This window comes from Sminthopsis crassicaudata, chromosome 3 (assembly GCF_048593235.1).
Source record: "Sminthopsis crassicaudata isolate SCR6 chromosome 3, ASM4859323v1, whole genome shotgun sequence".
Classification (NCBI taxonomy): Eukaryota; Metazoa; Chordata; class Mammalia; order Dasyuromorphia; family Dasyuridae; genus Sminthopsis; species Sminthopsis crassicaudata.
Window position 1 is genome coordinate 654695183 of NC_133619.1, and position 27540 is coordinate 654722722.

The 27540-nt window shown below is 44.3% G+C and overlaps 1 protein-coding gene across 2 annotated transcripts; it reads left to right on the forward strand.

Annotated features, from left to right (window-relative positions):
* Nucleotides 1–1257: 1257 nt before the first annotated feature.
* On the forward strand, nucleotides 1258–22796 carry LOC141564713 (uncharacterized). 2 transcript variants are annotated; one of them, XM_074307563.1, is made up of 4 exons: nucleotides 1258–2172; nucleotides 10319–10445; nucleotides 11277–11363; nucleotides 18746–22796. In XM_074307563.1, the coding sequence occupies exons 1-4, from the start codon at nucleotides 2125–2127 to the stop codon at nucleotides 20149–20151; spliced, it is 1668 nt and encodes a 555-aa protein (XP_074163664.1). In that variant the 5' UTR covers nucleotides 1258–2124; the 3' UTR covers nucleotides 20152–22796. The 2 variants fall into 2 exon arrangements, with proteins under 2 accessions (XP_074163664.1, XP_074163665.1); XM_074307564.1 differs by having other exon boundaries at nucleotides 1261–2434; nucleotides 11280–11363.
* The last annotated feature ends 4744 nt before the right edge of the window (nucleotides 22797–27540 follow it).

The window sequence follows — 27540 nt, forward strand, 5'->3', positions numbered from 1 at the left end:
CATTTCACTCAGCATCAGTTCATGGAAGTCTCTCCAAGTCTCTCTGTATTCCTCCTGCTGGTCATTTCTTACAGCGCAATAATATTCCATAACCTTCATATACCACAATTTACCCAACCATTCTCCAATGGATGGACATCCGTTCATTTTCCAGTTTCTACTCACTACAAAAAGAGCTGCCACAAACATCAAATAGTATTTTTTAAAGGAAAAAAAAAAAAAAGGAAAAGGAAAAATCAGCAAATCAATCACTACTGGAAAAGTTCAAAAACATGGGCAGTTGACTCCGACCTTTGAGAAGGAGGGAGTTGGAGAGATGTCCTGCCTCTTTCCGTGCTAAGTGCTTTCCAATTCTCCTTTGATCCTCACCACAGCCTGAGACCTCGGTGCTCTTATCTTCCTCCTTTGACAGCTTTTACTCTGGGACAGACAGAAGATTTGTCCGGGGTCTGAGGTTAGATTAGGACTCAGATCTTCCCGATTAGCCCCCAGTGCCCTATTCAACGTCACTTAGATACCTCGTTGTCATACAGCGCTGCTGTATTTTGATGTATATGGGACTTTGTTATCAGTGGCTTCCACGAGATTTAAGCTTAGAAATGAAGTCTCTGGATCCAAGGGTATGAACATTTTGGTCACTTTATCTGCATTATTCCTAATTGATTTCCAAAATAACTATGCCAACCCCCGCTCTACAAGCAATGTATTAGCGTCCCCAGCTTCTCCCAAGCCTCCAACGCTGACTGTTGTAATTTCTTGTCATCTCTGGGTATGTTTGATGTTTTTATGGAAGACGTTTTCATGTGGTCCTAAATAACCACAAATAGTGGTCACAATTTCTCTTTGGAGAGCTGTTGATCCCTTGTTCATTTGTCCATTGGTGACTGTTATACACACACACACATACATGGGCTTCTAAATGCTTCCTATTTCCTCTTTGGAAAACTGTTCGTTCCTGGCGTCCCTTGAGCCTTTCTCCTTTGGGGAACGACTATGAGAATACATCCGTGTGTGGACAGTGTCTACATCTCCCACAGCGCAACTTTTCCACAGAACTGTGTGTGACAAGAGGAGGGTTTGCCCCGGGAGTTCAAGGATGCTCCGCTGTCCATCTTTCTGAAGGTGATTATCAAGTGACAGCGGTGGGGGAGGGGCCCTCTCCTTCAGTTACTGAGGCGGGATTCTGGCCGAGTCCTCCTTCTCGGGCGGTACTTCGCGTGAAAGAAGATCGTGCGTCTGGGGCCGGTGGCTCAGAAAGGGCCGAGGAGCGATGCCCGAAGCAGAGCAGAGCTCGGTCCGGAACCTTCGGGTATCTAAGGAAGCTCCGTCTAAAGGGCTTGTGGGAAATTCCGGCAGAGCTCGGTTGCGGGCGCTCGGATAACAGACGGTGCTCTGGGGCTTCCCCCTCCCGGGGGAGGGAGCAGGACCCCGTGTTCTCGGCCACGTTGTGGACCTCTGGGTTACAGCAAATGGAGACGTTTTGAATAAAGAAGGAAAAGGAGGAGAAGAAAGAGAAAGCAAAGGTTTTTATTCATGGGCTCATTGGTCACTCAAAGCCTCACGGCCAATGGGGCTGGTTGGGAGGGGCCCTTTCCCCATCGCGGGTCCTCCCTTCCCCACGGCGCGCCCCGGAGCCTCTTCCTCTGGGAAGGAGCGAGCAAAGTTGGGAGAAAACAAGCTCAGAGAGGCAGCCAGCCTCCGGACTACGATTCCCACAATTCCTTGCGGCCGAGGTCGTTGCCTCTTCTTCGCATCCCGAGACGATCTCGGAAGTGAACTTTCGCCGCCGCCTCCTCCTGGCTGTCCAGCTCCTCCCCACGAATCTCCTTCTACTTCTCAAGACCACGTGGTGCCGCTCTCCAGCCAATCAACAGCGTCCCTCGGCGTCCCCTCCTCCCCGCACCCATCCGGCGGAGATCGCAACCCGCTGGGAGCCGGGAGTTCTCCGGCCCAGGCTGGCCATGCCCCGACTCTGGTGCCAGGCCCTTCGGCTTCCTCCAGGAGCGCCCTGAGCCTCCGCTCCGGCCCGGCCCGGCTCGGGATGTCCCGTCCCACCTCCGGGCCGGGCCGCCCGCGGGCTTCTTCTGTCCGCAGGCCTGCGCGCTAGGAGAGCCGGCGGGAGGGATGGAGCCGGGGAGGATCCCGGCGTGCGCGGCGGCGCGGGCCCCACAGGTGAGCGGCCTGGGAGGAGAGGGAGAAACGGGAGAGCGGGAGGGAGTGGCCTGCGGTGTAGACGCTCCTCTCCCTCCCCCCGCCCCTGGCTGCAGTGACCCTGGGCCGCACTCCCCTGCGGTCTCTGCCAACCTGGCACCGCCTCCCGAGGGGCGCCTGGGACCCTGGCACTGCACCCGGTCCTGACTTCCGGCCCTTTGCCCTCCCCCGCTGCCCAGCAGTGGACCCGCCCCTCCCTCCTGCGGAGCCCGGGACTCTGGAGGTAGGAGTGGAGCGGGAGCTTCGGGGGCGATGCAGGCGGAGAACTTTGCCAGCTTGTACCCGGGGCACCGGGGATGATGCAGGCGGAGAACTTTGCCAGCTTGTACCGGGGGCACCGGGGAGGATGCAGGCGGAGAACTTTGCCAGCTTGTACCCGGGGCACCGGGGAGGATGCAGGCGGAGAACTTTGCCAACCTTGTACCCGGGGGCATCGGGGAGGATGCAGGCGGAGAACTTTGCCAGCTTGTACCCGGGGGCATTGGGGAGGATGCAGGCGGAGAACTTTGCCACCATTGTAGGGGGCATCGGGGAGGATGCAGGCGGAGAACTTTGCCAGCTTGTACCCGGGGCACCGGGGAGGATGCAGGCGGAGAACTTTGCCAACCTTGTACCCGGGGGCACCGGGGGTGATGCAGGCGGAGAACTTTGCCAGCTTGTACCCGGGGCACCGGGGAGGATGCAGGCAGAGAACTTTGCCAGCTTGTACCGGGGGCACCGGGGAGGATGCAGGCGGAGAACTTTGCCAGCTTGTACCCGGGGCACCGGGGAGGATGCAGGCGGAGAACTTTGCCAGCTTGTACCCGGGGCACCGGGGAGGATGCAGGCGGAGAACTTTGCCAACCTTGTACCCGGGGGCATCGGGGAGGATGCAGGCGGAGAACTTTGCCAGCTTGTACCCGGGGCACCGGGGAGGATGCAGGCGGAGAACTTTGCCAGCTTGTACCGGGGGCACCGGGGAGGATGCAGGTGGAGAACTTTGCCAGCTTGTACCGGGGGCACCGGGGGTGATGCAGGCGGAGAACTTTGCCAGCTTGTACCGGGGGCACCGGGGGTGATGCAGGCGGAGAACTTTGCCAGCTTGTACCCGGGGCACCGGGGAGGATGCAGGCGGAGAACTTTGCCAACCTTGTACCCGGGGGCATCGGGGAGGATGCAGGCGGAGAACTTTGCCAGCTTGTACCGGGGGCACCGGGGAGGATGCAGGCGGAGAACTTTGCCAGCTTGTACCCGGGGCACCGGGGAGGATGCAGGCGGAGAACTTTGCCAACCTTGTACCCGGGGGCACCGGGGAGGATGCAGGCGGAGAACTTTGCCAGCTTGTACCCGGGGCACCGGGGAGGATGCAGGCGGAGAACTTTGCCAGCTTGTACCCGGGGCACCGGGGAGGATGCAGGCGGAGAACTTTGCCAACCTTGTACCCGGGGGCATCGGGGAGGATGCAGGCGGAGAACTTTGCCAGCTTGTACCCGGGGGCATTGGGGAGGATGCAGGCGGAGAACTTTGCCACCATTGTAGGGGGCATCGGGGAGGATGCAGGCGGAGAACTTTGCCAGCTTGTACCCGGGGCATCGGGGAGGATGCAGGCGGAGAACTTTGCCAGCTTGTACCCGGGGGCATCGGGGAGGATGCAGGCGGAGAACTTTGCCAGCTTGTACCCGGGGCACCGGGGAGGATGCAGGCGGAGAACTTTGCCAACCTTGTACCCGGGGGCACCGGGGGTGATGCAGGCGGAGAACTTTGCCAGCTTGTACCCGGGGCACCGGGGAGGATGCAGGCAGAGAACTTTGCCAGCTTGTACCCGGGGGCACCGGGGGTGATGCAGGTGGAGAACTTTGCCAACCTTGTACCCGGGGGCATCGGGGAGGATGCAGGCGGAGAACTTTGCCAGCTTGTACCGGGGGCACCGGGGGTGATGCAGGTGGAGAACTTTGCCAACCTTGTACCCGGGGGCATCGGGGAGGATGCAGGCGGAGAACTTTGCCAGCTTGTACCCGGGGCACCGGGGAGGATGCAGGCGGAGAACTTTGCCAACCTTGTACCCGGGGGCATCGGGGAGGATGCAGGCGGAGAACTTTGCCAGCTTGTACCCGGGGCACCGGGGAGGATGCAGGCGGAGAACTTTGCCAATCTTGTACCCGGGGGCACCGGGGAGGATGCAGGCGGAGAACTTTGCCAACCTTGTACCCGGGGGCACCGGGGGTGATGCAGGCGGAGAACTTTGCCAGCTTGTACCCGGGGCACCGGGGAGGATGCAGGCAGAGAACTTTGCCAGCTTGTACCCGGGGGCACCGGGGGTGATGCAGGTGGAGAACTTTGCCAGCTTGTACCCGGGGCACCGGGGGTGATGCAGGCGGAGAACTTTGCCAGCTTGTACCGGGGGCACCGGGGATGATGCAGGCGGAGAACTTTGCCAGCTTGTACCCGGGGCACCGGGGGTGATGCAGGCGGAGAACTTTGCCAACCTTGTACCCGGGGGCATTGGGGAGGATGCAGGCGGAGAACTTTGCCACCATTGTAGGGGGCACCGGGGGTGATGCAGGCGGAGAACTTTGCCAGCTTGTACCGGGGGCACCGGGGGTGATGCAGGCGGAGAACTTTGCCAGCTTGTACCCGGGGCACCGGGGGTGATGCAGGCGGAGAACTTTGCCAGCTTGTACCGGGGGCACCGGGGAGGATGCAGGCGGAGAACTTTGCCAGCTTGTACCGGGGGCACCGGGGGTGATGCAGGCGGAGAACTTTGCCAGCTTGTACCGGGGGCACCGGGGGTGATGCAGGCGGAGAACTTTGCCAGCTTGTACCCGGGGGCACCGGTGAGGATGCAGGCGGAGAACTTTGCCAGCTTGTACCCGGGGGCACCGGGGGTGATGCAGGTGGAGAACTTTGCCAGCTTGTACCCGGGGCACCGGGGATGATGCAGGCGGAGAACTTTGCCAGCATGTACCCGGGGCACCGGGGGTGATGCAGGCGGAGAACTTTGCCAGCTTGTACCCGGGGGCACCGGGGAGGATGCAGGCGGAGAACTTTGCCAACCTTGTACCCGGGGGCACCGGGGGTGATGCAGGCGGAGAACTTTGCCAGCTTGTACCCGGGGCACCGGGGAGGATGCAGGCAGAGAACTTTGCCAGCTTGTACCCGGGGGCACCGGGGGTGATGCAGGTGGAGAACTTTGCCAGCTTGTACCCGGGGCACCGGGGGTGATGCAGGCGGAGAACTTTGCCAGCTTGTACCGGGGGCACCGGGGATGATGCAGGCGGAGAACTTTGCCAGCTTGTACCCGGGGCACCGGGGGTGATGCAGGCGGAGAACTTTGCCAACCTTGTACCCGGGGGCATTGGGGAGGATGCAGGCGGAGAACTTTGCCACCATTGTAGGGGGCACCGGGGGTGATGCAGGCGGAGAACTTTGCCAGCTTGTACCGGGGGCACCGGGGGTGATGCAGGCGGAGAACTTTGCCAGCTTGTACCCGGGGCACCGGGGGTGATGCAGGCGGAGAACTTTGCCAGCTTGTACCGGGGGCACCGGGGAGGATGCAGGCGGAGAACTTTGCCAGCTTGTACCGGGGGCACCGGGGGTGATGCAGGCGGAGAACTTTGCCAGCTTGTACCGGGGGCACCGGGGGTGATGCAGGCGGAGAACTTTGCCAGCTTGTACCCGGGGGCACCGGTGAGGATGCAGGCGGAGAACTTTGCCAGCTTGTACCCGGGGGCACCGGGGGTGATGCAGGTGGAGAACTTTGCCAGCTTGTACCCGGGGCACCGGGGATGATGCAGGCGGAGAACTTTGCCAGCATGTACCCGGGGCACCGGGGGTGATGCAGGCGGAGAACTTTGCCAGCTTGTACCCGGGGGCACCGGGGAGGATGCAGGTGGAGAACTTTGCCAACCTTGTACCCGGGGGCATCGGGGAGGATGCAGGCGGAGAACTTTGCCAGCTTGTACCGGGGGCACCGGGGGTGATGCAGGCGGAGAACTTTGCCAGCTTGTACCGGGGGCACCGGGGAGGATGCAGGCGGAGAACTTTGCCAGCTTGTACCGGGGGCAGCGGGGAGGATGCAGGCGGAGAACTTTGCCAGCTTGTACCCGGGGCACCGGGGAGGATGCAGGCGGAGAACTTTGCCAGCTTGTACCAGGGGCACCGGGGATGATGCAGGCGGAGAACTTTGCCAGCTTGTACCCGGGGGCACCGGGGGTGATGCAGGCGGAGAACTTTGCCAGCTTGTACCGGGGGCACCGGGGAGGATGCAGGCGGAGAACTTTGCCAGCTTGTACCGGGGGCACCGGGGATGATGCAGGCGGAGAACTTTGCCAACCTTGTACCCGGGGGCATTGGGGAGGATGCAGGCGGAGAACTTTGCCACCATTGTAGGGGGCACCGGGGGTGATGCAGGCGGAGAACTTTGCCAATCTTGTAGGGGGCACCGGGGGTGATGCAGGCGGAGAACTTTGCCAGCTTGTACCGGGGGCACCGGGGAGGATGCAGGCGGAGAACTTTGCCAGCTTGTACCGGGGGCACCGGGGGTGATGCAGGCGGAGAACTTTGCCAGCTTGTACCGGGGGCACCGGGGGTGATGCAGGCGGAGAACTTTGCCAGCTTGTACCCGGGGGCACCGGTGAGGATGCAGGCGGAGAACTTTGCCAGCTTGTACCCGGGGGCACCGGGGGTGATGCAGGTGGAGAACTTTGCCAGCTTGTACCCGGGGCACCGGGGATGATGCAGGCGGAGAACTTTGCCAGCATGTACCCGGGGCACCGGGGGTGATGCAGGCGGAGAACTTTGCCAGCTTGTACCCGGGGGCACCGGGGAGGATGCAGGTGGAGAACTTTGCCAACCTTGTACCCGGGGGCATCGGGGAGGATGCAGGCGGAGAACTTTGCCAGCTTGTACCGGGGGCACCGGGGGTGATGCAGGCGGAGAACTTTGCCAGCTTGTACCGGGGGCACCGGGGAGGATGCAGGCGGAGAACTTTGCCAGCTTGTACCGGGGGCAGCGGGGAGGATGCAGGCGGAGAACTTTGCCAGCTTGTACCCGGGGCACCGGGGAGGATGCAGGCGGAGAACTTTGCCAGCTTGTACCAGGGGCACCGGGGATGATGCAGGCGGAGAACTTTGCCAGCTTGTACCCGGGGGCACCGGGGGTGATGCAGGCGGAGAACTTTGCCAGCTTGTACCGGGGGCACCGGGGAGGATGCAGGCGGAGAACTTTGCCAGCTTGTACCGGGGGCACCGGGGATGATGCAGGCGGAGAACTTTGCCAACCTTGTACCCGGGGGCATTGGGGAGGATGCAGGCGGAGAACTTTGCCACCATTGTAGGGGGCACCGGGGGTGATGCAGGCGGAGAACTTTGCCAATCTTGTAGGGGGCACCGGGGGTGATGCAGGCGGAGAACTTTGCCAGCTTGTACCGGGGGCACCGGGGGTGATGCAGGCGGAGAACTTTGCCAGCTTTGTACCAGCGCAGCATAGATGCCATTTATTAGGATTGAGTCCCATGTCCGGAGCCACAGACTTCCCTGCTTCTCCACCTCCCTTGCCTTTCCCTTCTGCCTTAAAGAACGGCACTAAGTTTTTGGGTGTGCACAAAATATTGCTTTCGTGCAGGAAGCCAAAGGCCGCTGATTTGCTCTGAAAGATCTTGCTGCTCTTGATGGAAGCCTTCTTCCCTTCCTCAGTTCAAGTGTCCATTTACCAGCATTCCTGTGCTGATTGTTCAGTCCTAAGTTAGGTGATAAGAAGGAGATGAGTAAGAGAAAGGTCTTTACTTGGAGGTTTAATGATTATTGTCCCGACACAACCTAGACTCCAGTTAGTATCAAGCACTTGTTTTGGTTTAAAAGAGACAAAATGAGGTAGAAGAGCATTAAATAATAATTCATGGGAAGAAAAAATTTTAGACTCGAAGATTTAGAGTCTAAAATCCAACTCCTTTTTATTTTTTGGAAGAAACAATTGCATCTTCATTTTCACTCCTTTTGAATGAAAATTTAGTATTTCTTCCTATTATATGAGTTCAAAGAAGAAGAAGGAAAAAAGTATTCTCAGAAGGGGTCCATAAACTTCACCAGGGTGCCAGAAGAGTCCATGATACAAAACAGACTAAGCGGCTCTTGCTTTAGAGGAAATGCTTACCCTTGGAAACATAAATCCCATAATGTCTCTCAGTTCTTTTTTTTTTAATTTTTATTTTTTTTTAATAGTTTTTATTTACCAGATAGATGCATGGGTAATTTTACAACAGTGACAGTTGCCAAACCTTTTGTTCTAATTTTTCCTCTATTTCCCCTCCCTCCTCCAGATGGCAGGTTGACCCATACATGTTCAATATGTTAAAGTTAAATACAATATATGTATACATGTCCAAATAGTCATTTTGCTGTACAAAAAGAGTCGGACTTTGAAATAGTGTACAATTAGCCAGGGAAGGAAATCCAAAATGCAGGAGGACAAAAGTAGAGGGATTGGGAATTCTATGGAGTGGTTCATAGTCATCTCCCAGAGTTCTTTCGCTGGGTGTAGCTGGTTCTGTCTCTTAGTCCTTAAGTGCCTATTACAATAAGGAAGGAGGCCATCTAGTCCAACACATATCCTTTCATTTTATTTTTTATTTCTTAACTTTTTTTCAATGCACAAAAATTTCCCAGTTCTCTCATGCCCCACCCCATTGAAAAAACAAAACCTTTGCTACAAGTATATATAGTCAAGCAAAACAAATTGCTGATTGTCCGTGCCCACATTGTCTACTCTGAGGCCGTGATCTCTCAGTCAGGAGCTCAGCAGCACATTTTATCATTGGTCATTGCATTGATCAGAATTCCCACGGCTTTCAAAAGTCTTTGTTTTTAAAGTGCTGCTGTTAATATAAAAATTGCTTTAGTTCCGCTCGTCACGCGTCAATTCATGGCTTCCCATTTTCTCTAAAACTACCCCTTCATCGCTTATGTCACTTACAGTACAATTGTATTCCGTCACATTCCCATGCCATAACTTGTTCAGGCTTTCCCTCAGTTTCCAATTTTCTACCACCATAAAAAGAGCAACAATCAATGTTTTGATCCCTTCCCCCTTTTTGTAATTTCTTTGGGGGTTTGGACCTAGTAGTGGTATCATGAGTTAAAGGGTATGCCCAGTTCCATAGCTTTGGGACATAGCTCCAAATTGAATAATTGGACCAATTTACAGTTTCACCAACATTCCCTTAATATGTCTGTTTTCCCGCAGCCCTTTCGGGATGCCATTTTACTTTTTTGTCAACTTTGCTAGTGTGTTGGGGAACAAAGGACTATGGAGGAAGGAGGAAATTGCTTGGGATAGTGTCTCTTGTCTGATAGGAATAATACTTTATTGTTATTATTGATGGGAGTTTATTGGTTATTAATGGGAACTTTTGTGATGGGAATTTTTGGAAGAATGTTTAATGATATTGTCAACTGTGAACTCCTGGGAAAACCTGGGCCCCTACTGGGCTCTGATCAGCAGTTTTTACATCCCCAAGAAGACCCCTGCTCACCCTAGCAGTTTCTAATTCCCCATGTTCCTGGGCAGAGCGAGTTCCGAGGACATTTCTGGGACCAGGTTCTTGTAATCCCTCAGCGTCTCCTGCCGGGGTTAGATTGTTTGGTGGATCCAAGCTCTTGGCCCTCCTGTTGTTTCCTACCACTGTGACCTAGAAGAAGCCCCTTCCCTCCTTCCTCCGTGGGCATCCCTGTCTGAAGAAGGCAGCGTGTGGTCCTGAATTGCAGTTTCTCAACCCGGACTGATGCTCCCTTTATTTCTCAGTCACCTCAATGATCGGAGGTTTGGAGTTCACAGCATTAGAGCCGGGTCATTACTGTAAGGGACAGGGGGGTTTATCTGTTGTCGGGAGCTTTAAGGTGAGGTGCTCCCTTGTTGGTGCTGTTGAAGAGAGAGGCCATCCAAGTGAGGAAGAGCCCCAGAGCAGTGTCGTTGTGTAGGGGAGTCCCGGGATATGGGGAGTCTGGAGGCCTGAGTTTAGCGCTCCCACTTGACCCTGTAACCATGCCCCAGCTTCCCAGCCCTTCATCTTCCCTGCAGCTCCGGGTGACAGGGAGGCTCTGAATCAGCAAGAGCACCTCGTTTTGTGTTTCAGGAGGCAGTGACCTTTAATGATGTGGCCGTGGACTTCACCCAGGATGAGTGGAAACATCTGGATCCTTCCCAGAAAGAGCTGTACAGAGATGTGATGCTGGAGAACTACCGGAACCTGCTCTCTCTGGGTAAGAGAGACCTCCTGCGGCTCACACTTTGTACCTTGGAACCCCCTGAGGGATGTGGGGATTTCTTACCAGGGCTTGGTGGCCAAGGACAGACCTGTGGGCCTGGGAACTTTACCCTTTTTAGGGAAGAAACTGGAACAAGCACCTACCCCATAGCAGACACTAAGTGCTTTCTGGTTATTATCTCATTTCACAGATGAGGAAACTGAGTCAGGCAGAGGCTTAGCTATTTGTGCAGGCTCACCGAGCTGGTAAAGCTCTATTTGAACTCACATCTTCCCGACTGTGTTATCCCCTGAGCAGAGCACAGAAAGAAGCGAGCTTTATAAAAGCCACTGGGGCTGGGTCTTCTGCACCTTTTGCTGCCTCAAGTCAAGGCTACCCTCCCCATGTGTGAATTAATGAGGAGCTTCCCGGGAGGCAGCTGGGTAGGGCAGTGGTCACAGCACTGGGCCTGGAGTCAGGAACACCTGAGGTCAAACACTGACTCCATCACTGGGATCCTGGGCAAGCCCCTGGACTTCTCTGGGCCTCTGTTTCCTCCTCTGCAAAATGAGAGGATGGACTAAGACTTCTCCCAGCTCTAAGTCTAGAATCCCGAGAGATGGACAAATGACCCGATTTGTTTTCCATCCCCTACCTTTGAACTTTGTATCCCCCTCAAAAGAAAAAAAAAAAAAAAAGCCCCTGTGTCCCAGGAACTCCACAGAAAACATGTTTCTTTGTATGGTCCTTTGGTTATTCTGGGATACTTACACGTCCCTGAAAATCGATAGGTGTTCTTGGATTTGAAGGGGGCTCTCTTTCTCAGAACTTGTTGTTTTCCCCAAGTAGGGCTTCCAATTTCCAAACCAGATGTGATCTCTCAGCTGGAGCAAGGAGAAGCGCTACGGGTCATGGAGGTCAAAGGTGTAGGAGGTAAGTGAGGGAAAATTCAGCAGTAAGTGTCTCCCAAGTCTCCCTTTGGTCAGATGGAGGCCTCAGAAAATCTGAATGGGAATTGTCCTCAGCTCTGCACTTAATTAAAAGCGTAGCGGCAGAGAGGCTTCCGGCAGAAACTCCCCAGTGTTCCCCACAAGGAGTAAGGTGATGGATCCAGGAAGGTTAATATGAAAACTGGGAGAATAAGGATTGGAATGAGGAGAAACCAGAGACAGTTAGGAGCCTGTTTATTGCAGATATTCCTCAGGGAGTTTAAATTTGGACCGTAGGCTCTAAATATTCTTTGATATTTCACTTGATTCTCATCCTATCTTAATTTAGTCACCAAGTGACCCTCCTCTCTCCTGGATGGTTCCTATTTACTTTGCTGATCTTTCTCCTTTTCATCTTTGGCTCGGGTGGACTCATAAATGCCCTCGTCAAATTAGCATCTGGCAGGAACCTTGAAAAGATAAGCGCACTTCTTATAAAATCAGGACATGAAAAGATTTAGATTTATACAAGCCAAAGTGATGATTCACATCTACTTAGGAGATATTTAATAACAGTAACTAGAAAGTCCTTTGTTCTTGGTGAATAAAAATCTCTCTAGATTTCTTCAATTTTTATTTGTTGTCCATCCATTTCCATCTTTAAATGGCTGCACTTGATTGACTCTCTTACTAAGCTTTCTTTAAATTAGTTTTAACTCACTGCTTCTGTCTCTTTTGTGAGATGATACTGGTCTTAATCTCTTACTATCTTTCTCTGTAATATTTTACAAATAAATTGATTTTTAGCATCACTGTTTGCTTTGTCTGTTGTCCATCTGCTTGGCAAAGAACTGTCAGTTAGCAAGTATTTTATTAGGTACCTATCTTACAAGGCAACTAATTGAAAGAAGAACATTTTCCTAAAGTATACAGAAACAAAGCTACTGCTCCTATTAACACTAAAGAAAATGTAGATTGGGAGGATAGCAATAACTTTTAGATTCGAGGCTAATTTTCCATCTTTATATAAAAAGTGTGTGGATAAGCTGCATATGCTTGGAAGGGTATTCTCAGTGGGAATATTAGTAGGAGAGTCTGCACTTTTTCAGGTGATTTTTCCACAATGAACAACATCTTTTAGACCTATATTTGACTGAAAAATATAGAGAATATTTTGTTTGCGTGTGTTGATTATTTTTAAAAGTATATAAGATAATATCAAAGAAAATTATCCACTGTTCCTCTGATCACTAATTTCAGGTGAAATGTTAAGATCACTGGAGCAGGACCATGGTCTGGGGGGTGCTGCCCCTCTCAGGCTCCTGAGCCTCTGTTGAAGTTGGTCAGCAGTGTTGCTGGTGGTGATGAGGAAGGTGGGCCCCCTGTTCCCAATGATTTTTCCCCTCAATGATGTGTATGGAGCTTGAGATGGAGGCGTCTGGTGGTGTAGGAGGCATTCTTGTGCTGGAGACTCTTGGGCTCAAGGTCCTTGGCTGTCTCCGAGTTTGGGGGGGATTTGAGGCAGTTGGGCTTAAGTGACTTGGCCAGGATTATACAGGAAGTGTCAGGTGTCTAAGGGCGAATTTGAACTCAGGTCCTCCTGACTCCAGGCCCAATGCTGTATCCACAGCCACCCCCAGCTGTCCCATCCATCAAGTTTATGGGGAGATGATGGCCAAGATGGTGGCGATGGTTTGGATTAGCTGCCCAAAACTGTTTTCTGTTTCTTCTTCACGATGCCCTGCTGCTTCAGTTAAACTGACTTGCCTACTCTACATAACACACACACACACACACACACACACACACACACACACACACACACACAGTGCAGTTTCAGGCATATTTCCCAATTGTTGGACATAATTTGTCCATGGATGTATCTTTTGATAATTGATTTATTCTACTCTTTGACCTATCTTTTGGTCAATTAATCTTATTCTTATAGATTTGAATCAATTTCTTGTAGAATTTTGAAGTCAGGTTTTTTCAGAAATATTTACCTGTTAAGAATTTTTATCTATTGTTTCTTTGGTTTTTAATCTGGATACATTGTTTTTGATTATGTAAAAGTTTTTTCTGTTTATAAAGACAAATTCATGCATTATGTTGCCTATTATTTAATAATTATTACTATTGATAAAGTTTACATAGCATCAAATATACAGAATGGGAGGATTCTGGGAAGATGGCAGATTAGGTCAGAAAACTTTAGCTCTCCACATTTCATCCACAAAAAAAGACAAAATGTCACCTCAGAGCAGTAGAAATAAACACAGGGTAAAGAAGATGTCCATCTAAGACACTGAGAAAACCCCAGGAAGGATCCTCCCCCCCAGCAGCAGAGGTTCTGTCTGGGAAGCACTTCCATCTCCAGTCTGGCTCTGCAGAACCCACAAACAAAGCCCTCCAGGCTGGGTGGAGAGGTAGCCTTAGCCTTAAAAACTGATTTTGCAGTTGGTGTGGGAGCCTGACCTCTGAGCAGGAGAAGACTGAAGCATCTTTCACTCCCCAGGAAAGCCTAGCACAGCTGTGCTGACCACACTTGGGGAGGGCAGGGGAAGCTAGGACCCCGGTAGCTGTGGACACTTGCAAGAGAGCCGAGTCCCTAGTTTCAGGTCCAGTATAGAGGACATCTGTAGTTTGCAGACACTGGAGGAACCAAAGGAGCAAGATTATTTGGGGGACAGTGTGGCTGGGGACCCTATCATGGCTTACGAATGGAGAGGAAAGCCCAAGGTGGGGACCCAAGACAAACCACAGAAAATAACAGTAAGGAGGACCGACTTGGGGCATCATTCCACATATCTCAAGACTACAACTTGATTACATTAAAAAAAAAATAGCAGGTAAAGGAGAAAGAACTCAAACATAGTTACTATGGGGATAAAGAAGATCTAATATTCAGAGGAAGATAATGAAGCTAAAAAAGCTACTCCCTTTTTCATTGAGAAATATCAAATGGTCCGAAGCACAAAAAGAGTTTTTAGAAGAACTTTAAAAGGATTTTTAAAATCAAATAAATATTGAGGAAAATTAAAAGAAGAAAAACATGAGAAATCCAAGAAAATTATGAAAGGAAAGTCAGTGAATTTGAAATAGAAAACCAAAAACTTTTAAAAAAAATAATAATGCCTTGAAAAGTAGAATTGGGCAAAGGGAAGCTAAGGATGTTCTAATATACCAAGCAATCATACAACAAAATCAAAAGAATGAAAAAGTAGAAGATAAAGTGAAATATCTCATCAGAAAAAAAATAACTTATCTAGAACAGATTGAGAAGAAATAATATGAGAATAAGTGGACTACCTGAAAATTTTTTAACAGTAGCTTTTTTATTTTCAAAATATGTGCAAAGAAAGTTTTCAATATTTACCCTTGCAAAACCTTGTGTTCCAAATTTTTCTACCTTCCTTACCCCTACTCAATTCCCCTAGTCAGCAAGTAATCCAATAAGTGTTAAACATGTGCAGTTCTTCTGTACATATTTCCACATTTATCATTCTGCACAAGAAAAATCAGACCAAAAAGGAAAAAAGGCAAGCAAACCACAAGAAAGGTAAAAATACTGTGTTGTGATCCACATTCAATCCCCATGACCCCCTTTCTGGATACAGATGCATCACAAGTCTGTTGGGATTGGCCTGAATCACCCACTGGTGAAAAAAAGCCACGTCTGTCAATCATCACATAATCTTGTTTCTGTGTACCATGTTTTCTCGGTTTGGCTCACTTCATTCAGCATCAGTTCATGTAAGTCTTTCCAGACCTCTCTGAAATCATCCTGTTGGTCATTTCTTATAGAAAAATAATATTCCATAACATTCACATACCATAATTTATTCAGCCATTCTCCAGTTGATGGGCATCCACTCAATTTCCAGTTTCTTGTCACCATGAAAAGGGCTGCCACAATTTTTTTTTTTGCACATGTGAGTCCCTTTCCCTCTTTTAAGATCTCTTTGAGATGTAATCCCAATAGAAACACGGCTGGGTCAAACAGTAGGTACAGTTTGATATCCCTTTGAGGATAGTTCCACATTGCTGTCCAAAATGGTTGGATCCACTCACAGTTCCACCAACAATGCAGTTTTCCCACATTCTCTCCAACATTCATTATTATCTTTTCCTGTCATTTTAGCCAATCTGAGACGTGTGAGGTAGTACCTCAGAGTTGTCTTAATTTCCATTTTTTAATCAATAGTGATTTAGTCCATTTTTTCATCTGACTAGAAAATGACTTTAATTTCATCTGAAAATTCTCCATTTATATCTTTTGTCCATTTATCAATTGGAGAATGACTTGTATTCTTATAAATTCAAGTCAATTATCTAAATATTTTAGAAATGAGGCCTTTATCGGAACCCTTGGATAGAATTGCCCCCCCCTCCAGTTTTCTGCTTCCCGTCTAATCTTAGCTACATTGGTTTTGTTTTTATAAAAACTTATTAATTTATAATAATCAAAATTATCCAGTAAATTATGATTAAAAAAGAATCTTGACACACTGTTGCAAAAAATTATCAGAGAAAATTGCCCTGAACTTCTAAGACAAAAAAGGAAACCAAAAATAGAAAAAAATGAACTGATCACCATTTGAGAGATCCCAGGAGAAAAACTTAGAGGAATATCATAGCCAAGTTTCAGAGTTCTCAGTTAAGGAGGATATTGGAAGCAACAAGAACAATTTAAATATCAGTAATGCAATAAGGATTATATAAGACTTAGCACCTACTACATGTCTTGTAATATTATAATCTGGGGATTATAAAGATTATAAAGGACTGGGATTTTTGCCAAGGGTGATTTGGAAGCAGCAAAGTTAAATTATGATCCTGAATTTAAAAAAGAAAAAAAATTAGGACATTTAACAAACTGAAAGATCTTTAGGTTTCTCTGACAAAACAACAGAATTTAAGAGAAAATTCTACATATAACATCCAAGAGAAATATAAGGTAAATTTAAGACCAATTATAAGGACTGAGATTAAATTGTTTACTTCATATAATGAAAGTATTAGCCATACTCTTATTGTCTATTGTCATTATTTAGATCGTTTGAAAGAAGGGCTTACACTGAGCTGAGTGTGATGGGGGGATTCCAAAAAATTAAAACTGTGTAAGGAGAAATTAGAGAGATTAGGAACATATAAATGATGTATAAAAGGAAATAAATATACAACCAAAGCTAGAAGGGTGAGTAGTTCTAGACTCTTATTTTATCAAAATTGGGATAAAGAGGACATTGTGTGTGTGTGTGTATGTATAAAAGTCTAATTCAGATAGAAATAAGAGAACAAAATAGGAGGGCAAGGTAATGAATAGATATAAATCAGAAGAGTGAAGAGAAATAGAATACAGTGAGAAGCATCATGAGGAAAAAATAGGAAGGAGAAAAGTACACAATTGTGTATCTTAGAATGTGAATGGAGTGAATTTACTCATTAAACAGAAAGGGATAGCAAATTAAAAATTTAAATTCAACAATATATTGCCTTAAGGAAACATAAAAATGAGAATTATAAAGATAAAACTTGTGTAAAAAAGGCAGGAATAGTAATCATGATCTTAGACAAAATTAAAGTTAAAACGTATTTAATCAAAATTGAAAAAGAGAAATTTCACTGTCAGCACTGTTATTCAATTTTCTTTTAGAATTTAAATACCTAATTTAAATTTTACCTAAGTATATACTTGCCAAAATAGACATGGGGAATAATATGAACATAAATGAAACAATCTGTATACAAATAAACTTAGATATAGTAATATTTATTGTTTATATATATCCAAAGCCAGTATAATTTTTAAATGGCAATTTTACCCAATTAATCATCTTTATTCAATGTCATCTCAGTTAAGTTACTAAAAAATTATTTTAGTGAGTCAGAAAAAATAAGTTTATTTGGAAAAACGAAAAGTTAGGAACTTCAAAGAAACCAGGAAAAAAGATGTAAAGTACATTCATCAGTTTAGACCTTACACTATAAAGGAGATCATTGTTAAAGTGATTATTTCAAATTGAAATTTACTTGTTTCAGACCTTTGTAGCTAAGAATGGGAGGAATGCAAAAAATTGAGAACAGAAAAAAAAAACCAAAACTTTGATAGACATTCTCTCAGTATGTAATTGGATTGAAACATTGGTGTAATTCAGGAAATGTTAAGCTGGTTGATTTAGAAAAGCATGGACCTATGAAAGAAGTTGATATCCACCTTCAGAGACACAGATGACCGGTAGCATAGTATGGTCTTGTGTATATGTTTATGATTGTATAAATATGCATGCATGTTTTTAGATATCTATGTATAAGTACATATATCCACACTTGTAGCCTTCTTTAGGGTGAGTATAGACGGGGAGAAAGGAAATAGGAAGGGCACAGCAGAGAACAAAAGAAAACCAATAAGGAAGCAAAGGAAAGCGGGGAAGCTTTGAAAATAATGTATAATACTGATTGCATAAGTTTTCCTGAAATGAAAATATATTCTTTTATATTGAATCCTCTCTTATGATCTGCCATGTTTCCTTTTCTCATTTTGTATTTAAGTTTCAAATTTCAAATTTCAAAATAAAATTCAAAATTTCAAAATAAATGTACTTCGTTTTGTAAAGTAACAGTATGACATAGTGATTAGAATCCTTTGATGTCCATTTTTTGTTTGTTCATAAAAACAAGGGATGGACGAGTGGATAAAGTGCTTTACTCTTATAGAGAAAAAATTGGTGAAAGTCTCTCCTCCATGCATTGGATAGACACTGGACTGATGGAATAACATGGAGCATCAAGCATAGTTGGGTAATAGCATTATTGGAGGGAAATCCAAATTGGTGAAATCACAGATCTATTTGAATATAGCAACAATAACAAGTAATACATTATCTTTCTTGATTCTCAAAGTAACTCCGTGAGGTATATGTATTAATATCTCCATTTTACAGATGAGAAAGTTGACACTTAAGGGAATCTTAATGATTGCCTATCACTACTAAGTTCCAGAGACTGGATTTGAACCTATTTGAACCTATGTCACTTCTAGTTCTATATCTACTACTACTTTTTCATGTTATTTCCAATTCAGTTAGATGTGGTATGATATCTTCCTTCTTGAATTTTTAGACATTTAATTTTTTCCTCTTTTCTGGCACCTCTTGTTCTCCATGATTTGCCATAAACATGCAAATTTACTTTATAAGCTGGAGTAATTCAATAAATATAAGGTAGAGTTTTTTGTTATTTATTTTCAAGGTTGAGTAGCTTTCTTGAAGGCTCTGGTGGAATTAACAGTAAAAGGGAAGATAGTACAAGAGTAAATACATTGCAGTTCTTTTTCTTCAAATGGAAAAAGGAGATAATAGTAATATGTTTATTTGCTTGTTACAGATTGGAAAAACAGGTCCAAAACAAAAGAATCAACTTCAGAAGTGGGCTTAACTATGGATAAATCATTACAGGAAAGAACTCCAAGTCACGGTCATCAGGATTCCATATTGAAGGAAGCTTGTAATTATGATATCGAGACATTTTCCCAAGATAATGAATGCAAGGAACTTTTTGGCTGTGATTCAAACTTTCAGCATCATGAAACACATTTTGAAGAGAGGGCATATGAATACAGTGAATGTGGGAAAGCATTCCTCCAAGAAAAACATCTTAATGAACATCAGAGAATTTCTACTATTGAGAAACTTCATAAATGTAATGAGTGTGGGAAAGCTTTTAGCTATAGCTCTTCCCTTTCTTTCCACCAGAGAATTCACACTGGAGAAAAACCTCATGAATGTAATGAATGTGGAGAGACCTTTAGATGGAGCTCGCAACTGACTTACCACCAGAGAATTCATACTGGAGAAAAACCTTATCAGTGTAATGAATGTGGGAAGACCTTTATCCAGAGAACCCAGCTTACTTCCCATCAGAGAATTCATACGGGAGGAAAGCCATATGAATGTAATGAATGTGGGAAAGCTTTTAGATATAGCTCATCCCTTACCTACCACCAGAGAATTCATACTGGAGAAAAACCTTTTGAATGTAATGAATGTGGACAGGCCTTCAGGTCAAATACACAACTTAATTCTCATCAGAGAATTCATACTGGAGAAAAACCTTATCAGTGTAATGAATGTGGGAAGACCTTCATCCAGAGCACACAGCTTACTTTCCATCAGAGAATTCACACTGGTGAGAAACCTTATGAATGTAATGAATGTGGCAAAGCCTTTATTCAGAGTACACATCTTACTTATCACCAGAGAATTCATACTGGGGAAAAACCTTATGAATGTAACGAATGTGGGAAAGCTTTTAGCTCAAGTTCATCCCTTACTTACCATCAGAGAATTCATACCGGAGAAAAGCCTTTTGAATGTCATGAATGTGGACAAGCCTTCAGGTCAAATTCACACCTTACTTCCCATCAGAGAATTCATACTGGAGAAAAACCTTATGAGTGTCATGAATGTGGGCAAGCCTTCAGGTCAAATACACAGCTCATTTCCCATCAGAGAATTCATACTGGAGAAAGACCTTATGAATGTAATGAATGTGGGAAAGCCTTTAATCAGAGCACACAGCTTACTTTCCACCAGCGAATTCACACTGGAGAGAAACCTTATGAATGTAATGAATGTGGGAAGGCCTTTATTCAGAGCACACAACTTACATACCACCAGAGAATTCATACTGGAGAAAAACCTTATCTGTGTAATGAATGTGGGAAAGTTTTCAGGCACAACTCATCCCTAATTTACCACAAAAGGAGTCATAGTGGAGAAAAACCTTATTAATATAATAATAACTGTGGTCAAGCCCTTAGATGAAACACACTTTTAGTGTCAGCAAAAAATTCTTACTGGAGAGAAACCTCTAGTTTTTTGAAAGGCTTTTTTAACTGAGGCACGAAACATCGAAAATTTCATATTGCAGCAAAAAATTATAATGGTGAAAAGGTCTTTAGACAGAAGCACGTTATTGAATATCATGCAATTCATATTAGAGAGAACTCCTTTATAGGAGTTGTCTTATTCTATAAAATGTCTCTTCCTAATTATTAGAATTCATATTGGAGAAACCAATATGGGAGGACCTTTAGCTAAAAGATACTCTTTCATAATTAAAGCATGTGGTATAGTAGAAACTATACCAAAGGATTAATATTGTGAACTTCACTGAACGCTGGTGAATTTATATTTGTCAGAAGCCCTATAAACAAAATCACATAATCTCAAAAGTTAGAAGGGACTCAAACATTTAATCCAACCCATATTGGATAAAGCATGCCTTAAGACAATACACACCACAAATTGTCATTCAGCTCCTACTAGATTTCCACTAAAGTAAAATCCCACTATTTTCCAAGGCAGCTCATTTGATAGTGGGAGAACTCTAATTATTAGGAAATTATCATGTTCCCCTGAATTTTCTTTTTGATAAACATCACCACTTCCTTCAATATCTTCATCACCCTTCTCTAGACACATTTTACCCATTTCCTTCCTAAAATTGAACATAATATTCCGGTTTTGTACAAGACTATCACCTCTGTTTCTGAAAGGCATCTCTCTCTCAAAGTAGCTGAAGCTCTTAATCCAATGTGGTGCCCATTGGCTGAACCATAATTCTTTTATCTTCATCTGAGGGAGCTAGTTTTCATTTCTTTTTCTTGGTCAAATAAAGCAGATGTTTTCTAACAAACATTCTCATTGACAAAATTCAGTCCCCCAAACACTTAAACAAATTCAACGAATACAAATTTTTACTGAGAGTACTTGCCACTTTCCTCTTTTGTAATACAGCATTTGTTAACATAAAAGTGTGTTTTTACTTTTATAATTTAGTATAAACATGCCTTTGAATACCATCTTCATTCAAATTGTAGTCAGTATGCATTTAGTATGCATTTTGTTATTAGGCTATGCCTTGTCTGCATCACTTCCTATAATTCTTCCCACATTCCTCTGAATTTATATTAATCACATTCCATTACATTCAGATACCAATCACTTCAGCCATATCCCAATCTTTGGGCATATTTCATTTTTGCCAAAATTTTTGCGGTTACAAGTAAAAACATTTTTTGTACATGTGTCTTTTCTTAATGTTATTTCCTGTGAAGCATCAATGCAGTAAAGAGATTGATGGCAGCCACAAGAGTTTGACAGAATGACAAGTCACCCTGGAGTCTACATAAGCGAGTTCAGATCTGGATTCAGATACTAGCTGCATAAGCCTTGGTAACTCAGTCCTGACCACCTCAAAGAAAAACAGTTTGCTAGATTAAAGAGTATGAAAAATAATTTGTGATTCCAAATTGTTTCCCAGAATAGTACGTATTCTACATAGTACATAGCTACACCACCAGTCTTGTCTACCCATACGCCCTCTGCTATTGAATTTTATTCATCATTTACCCTCTGCCAGACTGGTAGCTCAAAATTGCACAGGCCATTCTACTTGCCTGGAATGAATGCTTTCCTTCTCTCACTAAAAATCCTTCCCTTTCTTCAAGGATCAGCTCAGGTACTACCTCCTAGGAGAAGCCTTTCCTGAACCTCCTGGTTGTTAGTATTCTCTCCCTCCAATTGTAATTATTTGCTCTGTACATGTTGTCTAGGTAGAATGTAAGTTCTGTGAGGGTAGAGACTTTTACTTTAGTATTCCCAAAACATGGCACAGTGCCTTGCACCTCTAGGTGCTTAATAAATTCCTTTGATTTCTTGAGACTTTCTTCCACTTCTGTGGTTCTATATTGTCTTCTTAAATTGTCCACATGGTAATTTGATAAGGCATCAATCTACAAACTAATTAGTACCATTATTACCATTATTTTTATTACAAAGTACAGCCCCCTTTGAATTCTCAATAAATCCTAGACATTTCTGCATTTGTAGAAATATTCAATGGAATTCCTTTTTCTATCATTTCCTGCTTTTGTTAATACTGTATAGAAATGCTGATAATTTTTTTGATTTTACATGTTTCTATTACTCATGTCTAGTTATTTAAATAAACCATCATGCATGTAAACAGTGATTTTCATTCCTTTTTAACTAATTTCGCTTATTTCAACTAAAATTTTCAGCATATTAAAAAGAAACATCTACCCTTGCTTTACCATAGTTATCACTCAAAAATTTTTCCAGTATTTTTCCACTACAAACAATTCTAGTTCTTGGTTTTAATTAAACTTTCAATTACATGTAAGGATCCTTTCATGACTATCTTTTGAAAAAGTTTGAAATATAAATATGTAACTATACATATTACAAGGCTTTTATGAGTTCAACTTTTTTCTCTTTATTTGATAAATTGTTCCTCTATGTTGAAGCATCAGTGGTATGAATTTAATTTTGTGAGTCAAATATTTTCAAAGGTGTATTGTCATATTGTCTGATAATATTTTATTAAAATTTTACCATCTTTCATCACTAAGTGTTAATAGAACTTTACTGTTTTCATCTCTAAACTATGAATTGAAGCCAGAGATCTAGAGACAAGAGTTTAGATATCAAGTGAAAGTTTATTCATTTTCATAACAAATGCAACTTATGAACCAGCTCTTCTGATAAGACCACCTATTACAGTAAAGTTATTTCATACACAAAGTGGAAAAGGGAGGGGAGAGTTGGGTTACAAAGCAGTCATTTCTGGGGCTCCAGCAGCTTCCCACAAGTATATTTGCTTGTTTCAGATGTTGAGGGGTCACCCTCACCCCACCTTATCCCCACTTCTACAATAAAGTAAAACAAAACATTTTTCTACATTCAAATTCCATCATTTTGAAGGCATTTTTCCTCCCATATCCTTCAAACTGTCTCAGATCTCTCAGAATTATTGCTAAGGACGGCTATATTCACAGTTGATCATTGAACAATATTGCAGTTACTGTGTACAATGTTACAATATTCACTGTGCTCAGCATTTCTTACAGCACAATCGTGTTCCAACTTGTTCAAGCTGTTGACCTGTTGATGGATATCACCTCAATCCCCATTCTTTGACACCACCCACTGGTCCTTTTCCTTGCTGAGTCCAAGGGTTTTTCTTTAGGGCAGAGTTACAAAATTGCCCATCAGAATGGCTGAGTCCACTCACAGCTCCATCTGCGCTGCATCCACTTGTCACTTTCCTTTTAGGTCACATTAGTGAAACTGACAGCTGTGAGGTGATAGCTGGGAGCTCTTACATGACTGTAAATAGCTGTGGTTTCTTCACTTGAAAATCACCAATTCTTTGATCATTTACAAACTAGGAACTAACTTGAACAAAATGTTCATACACTGCCTCTTATTTGGTAAATTCTTCCCTGATATGATAAAGATTTCAAGGTCGCCTAATTTGTTTCTGGTGTAAATCACGTATCATTTTCACCAGGTCTCAATACATTCTGTTGGGTGTTGGTCCATACCTAGTTTCTGGCCAAGAACGCATTTAACAAAAATTGCTGGGGAAAAAAAAAAATCACAAAACAATTGAGTTCCTGTCTCCAAATCTAGATCTTGTGTTTATTGAACATAGGATTACTATGATCATTTACTAGCCTGTATTATTCCACTGATCTACTATTATTGGACAGTACCAGATTGTTTTTAGGTGAATTATCATTGCCTTTCATTTTTTCCATAATTCCCTTAATTTCATTTAGAACAAACTATCTTTATAAGATGTTTTAGTAGTTTGAATAGAATGGTACTAAATAAGTCTATTAAGTTATTATTTGTTCCATCTATAGAGCAACTATTTTTCCATGTCAAAAGCAATTTTAGAAGCTACTGCCCTGAAAAGATCAATCCTTTATCATTCTCTTATATAATTTATAATTCTCTTCCATTACTGCTTAAGACATATTTTTCTCTGAACTTAGTGAACTGTGTTACTAATTACAGATTTATCCTTGCCTCAAGAAATTACTAGTTTTGGAAAAAAGTTTGGATTTAATGTTTTTGCTCAACCAAGCTAGTGGAATACCATCTTGCACTTGAACTCAGAAGAAGGGGGTCATTAATATCTCCCATTGATAAACTTGTAGTTGCCTGTACTTCAAGTCTTAATCATGTTGGTTGGCTAATCCTATGACGTCATCTACACTTATTCTGTACTGCAAAAGAGGAATTGCATACACATGACAGGTCCAAATACATTAAATGTGTTCCAAATGTTTAAAGTGTATCAATATTTGACTTGCACAAGAAAATTCAGAAAAAAAGGGGAAGAAAACTAGGAACTTTTTGATCATCACATTGCTAAAACCAAAGACTTGCATTTGATCACCACAATCTTGCTATTACTGTGTATAATATTCTGTCTTTTCCAGGCTTTTCTGAAATCCTGCCAATCATTTTGCATAGAAAATTGCATACACAACTTTTATTTAGAGGTATAGTTTTAAGGAAAAGTTAAAAATAAATTAAAAATAAGAATGTGAAGGACCTGACCTCAGCCACTTAATACTTCCTGGCTGTGTGACCCTGGACAAATCAATTCACCCCAATTGCCTCAGGAGAAAAATATGATAAGCCACTTTTACTATGGATTATAAGCAAAAAATTTTCAATAAGTATTGTTGCACCATCCTAACATCTTTTATTATAACCGTCCTTAATATGAAAATCAAATTTACAGAAAGTGGTTTTGGGTGGGAGGAGGGGAGAGACCTTCCTTTCAAGGTTGACCAGAGGATGTGTTAAGATTCAAGGGACAGGCAAAACCTTAAGGAGCTTGATCCTCAGTCGGGCTCATTCTAACAGAGTACTTATGGTTCTTACATATCCAATAAGTGCTCCCAGTTAGAATGTGCAAGGCTGGGCTGTCCTGATAATTGCTGTGGTTACCTGAAATAGGGCCCTTCATCCCAAATGAGAGCACTTAAAAACCTAAGTAATGGGGGGCAGCTAGCCGACCCAGTGGGGTTTTCTAATATGTCTCAATGAAGAGCTTGCCCACACAATATTGTGACAAGAAATATTGATGCAACTGGTGGGAAGCTTAATCCTCAACCTGGCTCTTCCCAACAGAGACCCAGTAAATGCCCCGAGATAGGGTGACCAATGCTGGGTGGCCCTGTGGATTCAAATTCTTGTCCCAAGTGAGATTTAATGTCCCCAATGAGGAGTCGAATTAGGGAATATTGTGCTTGCCAGTGTCTACTCCAATGAACTTGAATTATATTCCAAAGAAAACTAGGATTCAGTTCAAAATCATACAAACCAACTTATTCCTCAGTTGGGCTCATCCTAACAGAGAACACTTATGCTTCTTATATATCCAATAAGTGCTTTGCATTAGGATGTGCAAGGCTGAGTTGTCCTGATAATTACTGTGCCAAAGACCACAATAAATGCTTAATTAGGCATTGAGTGAAGGTTTTTGAGTGGGAAAATGGCTGAAAATTTCCTGAGACACCAATGACATTCACTAAGAGGGGGTGTGTGGGAGGGGATGGACGGACTTGTTCCTCAGCCTGGTTCATACCATCTGAGTGCACTTACCTGTCTCAAAAAACGAATGCTCTCAGGAAGAGCAAACTAGCTTACTCTGATAACATATTGTCATCCAAAGTCCTTTTATACCTAAGACCCAAATAAAAAGGCTCCAAGTTAGGGAATTGGAGTTTCCTAGTACACCAAAATGTTCTTGGATGGTATACACATTGAGCTCAGTCCTCAACCTGGAGGTGGAGGGGAAGAAAGCTTGTTCCACACCTTTCTCACCCCAGAGAGCACTTATCTTGCCATATAGCCAATAAATGCCCTCACTTAGGGTGGGCCAGAAGTGACTTGTCCTCTGGAATTGCAAGAGGGGAGATACAAGAGGAAGAAAAAATGTCAAGTAGCTGGATCCTCAGACTCTCTCATCCCAACTTAGACCCACTTGTTTGTCACAAAAACTCAATAAATGCCCTTAAGTTTAATTCAAATTAGGATATACTGTGCTTTGTCAGTGTCATCTGATCACTAACACCTAAGTCACCACAATGAAAATTTCCAAAGAAAACCAGGATTCAGTTCAGAGTCATAAAGAAAAACCAATGTTGATCCTCAGTCAGGCTCTTCCCAACAGGCCACTTAGAATGTTCAATGCTCTGTGGTCCTTTACGACTTGCAGCATGGTCATCAATGAAGCAGGTGTCCTGCATTTTGGAAAGGAGGGTAGGGAGTGGGGTCCTTTCAAAGCTTTTCTCAAAGCTGACCAGCTTTGCACAACAAATACCCACTAAGTTATAATAGGATTAGACTGGGTTGTCCAAGACTTGATGGTCTGATTCTTCCTGATGACCCAAATAATGCAGTTAGATTTCCAATGTAAGCAAGTAAAACGTTATGCAATTATTCCAATGTAAGCAGGTAAAAGCAACTGCTGGGAAGCTTAGTTCTCCACTGGCTCATCCCAACAGAGAGCACTTATCTTCTGTAAAAATTCAATAAATGCTAGAGTTAGGATGTGCCCGAAGAGATTCTGAGTCTACCAGCTAAGTACCATGTCTTTAGCCATATAAAATACTGTCCAGTTCTGTCATTTACAAGGCAAGTATTGTAGTATGGTATTTGGGATATATCCAGGAAATTAGTTTTTGGGGGTGAATATTAAAGTTAGAGAACCAGGATTCAGTTCAAAGGAAAAATACTTCAACTTGGCTCATCCTAAGAGATATAATTTTTACTTATGCTCTAAGTGTTCTTAGAATGTTAGGATGGGTTGTGCTCTGAAAGAGGACGAGATAATGTCATACAGTATGGAATATTGGACTATTACGAGGTGGTTTTAATATGAAGTCATACAATGGCCAATTACAACTGGATTATAACCATGTTCTCTCCCAAGCTTGACTAGAACATTTTGGAACAAAAACAATTGTGGGAACTGTCCCCAAACTGCTTCAAACCAATTCAATTTTTTCTGATAGATTTCTTTCTCTAGTGTCTGCTTGAAAAGCAGATGGCAACTTGGACTGGGAAGCTATATTACAATGAGCAGGATTTCTTCTAAAGACAAAACAAAGCTTCCATAGTTTGGTGCTCGGCCTGGCTCCTCCCAACTGAGAGCACTTATCTACTTCAAATATCAAATAAGGGCTCTGAGTTAGGATGTGCAAGACTGGATTATTACTGCTTAAGTGTTTTCTAGTAGAATTTGCAAAGACCCAAATTTCTATGAAGTTTCCTAAGGGGGGGGGGGGA